The 2,522-nt window shown below is 40.8% G+C and overlaps 1 protein-coding gene across 1 annotated transcript in view; it reads right to left on the reverse strand.

The window, feature by feature from the left end:
• The window catches only part of CUL4B (cullin 4B), a 25,607-nt gene extending 23,091 nt beyond the window's left edge, over positions 1 to 2,516 (reverse strand). Inside the window, exon 1 of the mRNA XM_008640480.2 lies at positions 1,629 to 2,516. Within this exon, the coding sequence (XP_008638702.1) occupies positions 1,629 to 2,154 (526 nt within the window). The 5' untranslated portion in view covers positions 2,155 to 2,516. The remainder of the gene's footprint in view (positions 1 to 1,628) is intronic.
• Positions 2,517 to 2,522: the final 6 nt, after the last annotated feature.

Consider the following 2,522-nt stretch of genomic DNA (forward strand, 5'->3'; position numbering starts at 1 on the left):
TCCCTACAATATTGGGAATATCCCAACATCAGCTGCATCATACGGATCTAGGGAGACAACTGACTATGGACTTGCACATTTTCACCAGCAACTCCCGAGTATGCTGCTCAGCAGTTAACACCACGGTTATGGATTTTAGGAAGTTATTTAAGTTGTAAAGGATGTTACTGCTATCACAATAAGATAAAAACAATAATCTTAAGATTATTATTCAGTTTAGCATCTGAGAGTAAATAAAAAGCAAGGCTGTCACAATCCCAAGACATCCTTTCTAAGGAAGTGGTTCAAATACCAATTCATAAGCAATGATGATCACAGCACCATGCAATCCATGACATTTGACAGGTATTTTAAATGCGAAAAGTTAACTTCCCTTAAAGATAACAGTGCACAAGCAACTGAAGAGCAGCCTATGATGCATCATAGGTTTGTATTTTAAAATAATCAGTCAAATTAAATGATGATGCTGGGATGTGTGGAGAACATTTTTGAGAATTGGAACCTTAAAGCAAATAGTTACAGTGTGATCATGAATTCCTGCAAAACATTACAGTGCGTCAAATAATCCTAATCCTTACCTGATGCAATAACTCAACAGAACATTTGTATCAATTATGTATTTAGAAATTAATTTTAGTGTTGGTAATATCTTTTATCCCTCCCCAAACCCAAACACATAAGGAGAAAGAAACAACCCAAGAAAGCAAAGTGGACTATTTTGGAAGACAGCAAGAGGCAGGAAATAAAAAAAGCCCGTGATTTCCTCATCTTTATAGGGAAAAAATGGCAGCATTTTAGCTAAGCTTTCTGCCTACCCTATTTGTATTTTTGTTTACTAGAAAATGAAGCAGCATCACATCAGAAAAGTTTAATTTCTCTACTTTCCCTTGGTCTCTAGTAACATTACTCAAAAATTTCAAACATATGATTTGAGAGAATTTATAAAATAATGTAAACTTGTAAACTAAGAGCAAGCTAAGACAGAGAAAAGATACTACAGTTAAAAATTACAGTGAGGCTATTACAAGGAAAAATCTCTGCAAAAATCTGAAGTACCTACTTTAAAGGCAAGTGGGAAAACCAGAAAGGAAATCCACCATAATAGCCAGATAATCACCTTAGTTTCAACATTTAAAACTAAGCACAGGCAGATTATCCTATAAACAGACAACACGGATAGAGGCAAGGCATGTAAATTCAAGGCCAGTTTAAAAAAACACATTTTGTGCAAAGACATATCATAAACTGGGCTAAAATATACACTAAGCCCTGAATCAGGATTACTAGAAAAGAGGTATCAAATGTTAAAAGTTTAAACAAAGGCGATTTACACAGGTAGTAAAACCTTACACCTAACATACAAATTAAGGCCTTCTCAAGAGACAGAGTGAAGGGAGTCCAAAAAATAATTCCAAGCAGCAAAGTGCAACTCAGGATGTGCACATGACCAGGCAAGCACACATCAGAAATCATTATTCCCCTTTACAAAAGTGAGGAAATGTTCACCACAGAAAAGCAATTCCTGCAAAACCTGGAGCTATTTAAAAGGAACCGGTTTTCAAGCTGAAAACAAAACACAAAGTCGAGTGTCAGCTCCCCACAGGTTGTGACAAATTATTGCCTGTTACCTTTAAAGTTCTTGATCACTAATTTCTTGGCAGAACCAGGTTTACTGTTGGCGAAACTGGAAACAGTAGAGGAGGCAGCTTTGGTCAGGCCATTTGCATGGTGCCCCACAGCCACTGACGAAATTAAAAGGCTTTTATTTTTGAGCTGTTGTTGGTGCTGCTGCTGAGAAGAGGCAGCAGGAGAGGAGGAGGAAGAAGACTCTTCAGCCATCTTCACATCGAGTCCAATAAAATCCACGGAGTCCTCAAAGCGCAGCTTCTTCTGGAGGTGATGGTTGGAGGAAGCGACCCCTGAGGAGGAGCACGAGGAAGTGGTGATGACAGAGGAAGATGACGAGGAGGTGTTTTTGGAAGGAGAAGAGGTGCAGGAGGAAATGGAATCAAATTCTTCTTTTTCGGAATTGCTGTTGTTATTTAACTTTCTCTTCTTGCAGGAGGAGCTGCTGCTAGTGTTACCATCAGTGGCAGGTCTGACCTCCTGGGCTGCAGCTGGGGGGTTGGGGGAAGAGAAACCTGTGGGAAACATGAACACACAGAAGTGAACAGGCTGAGGGGCATCAAATCCTTGTGGTGTGACAAAAAGAGGGGTAGAGTTTTAAAGTCAGTCTCTGCTGTCTCTCGGGGGGGGTCTTTCAACTCCTCCTTCTCATCAGTGGAGTCCTTCCGTATTTCCTCTCCTTCGCGTTCTTCTTTATCGGAGGAATCACTTTATCTCCTCTTCCCCTTTTCTTTATTACTTTGGTTCTTCTCGTAGTTTATCTCTGCCTTTCTGCTTTTACTCCTTTCCCAGCGGAGCGTCTCCGTTCCTGCCTCTCGCCACCCACCAGCTCCTTTCAACTCTCCTCTCCAGCAGCAGAATTCCCCACGGCTGCCCGCTCCCCCGGCTTCTTCTTG

This window comes from Corvus brachyrhynchos, unplaced genomic scaffold (assembly GCF_000691975.1).
Source record: "Corvus brachyrhynchos isolate BGI_N302 unplaced genomic scaffold, ASM69197v1 scaffold398, whole genome shotgun sequence".
Lineage (NCBI taxonomy): Eukaryota > Metazoa > Chordata > Aves > Passeriformes > Corvidae > Corvus > Corvus brachyrhynchos.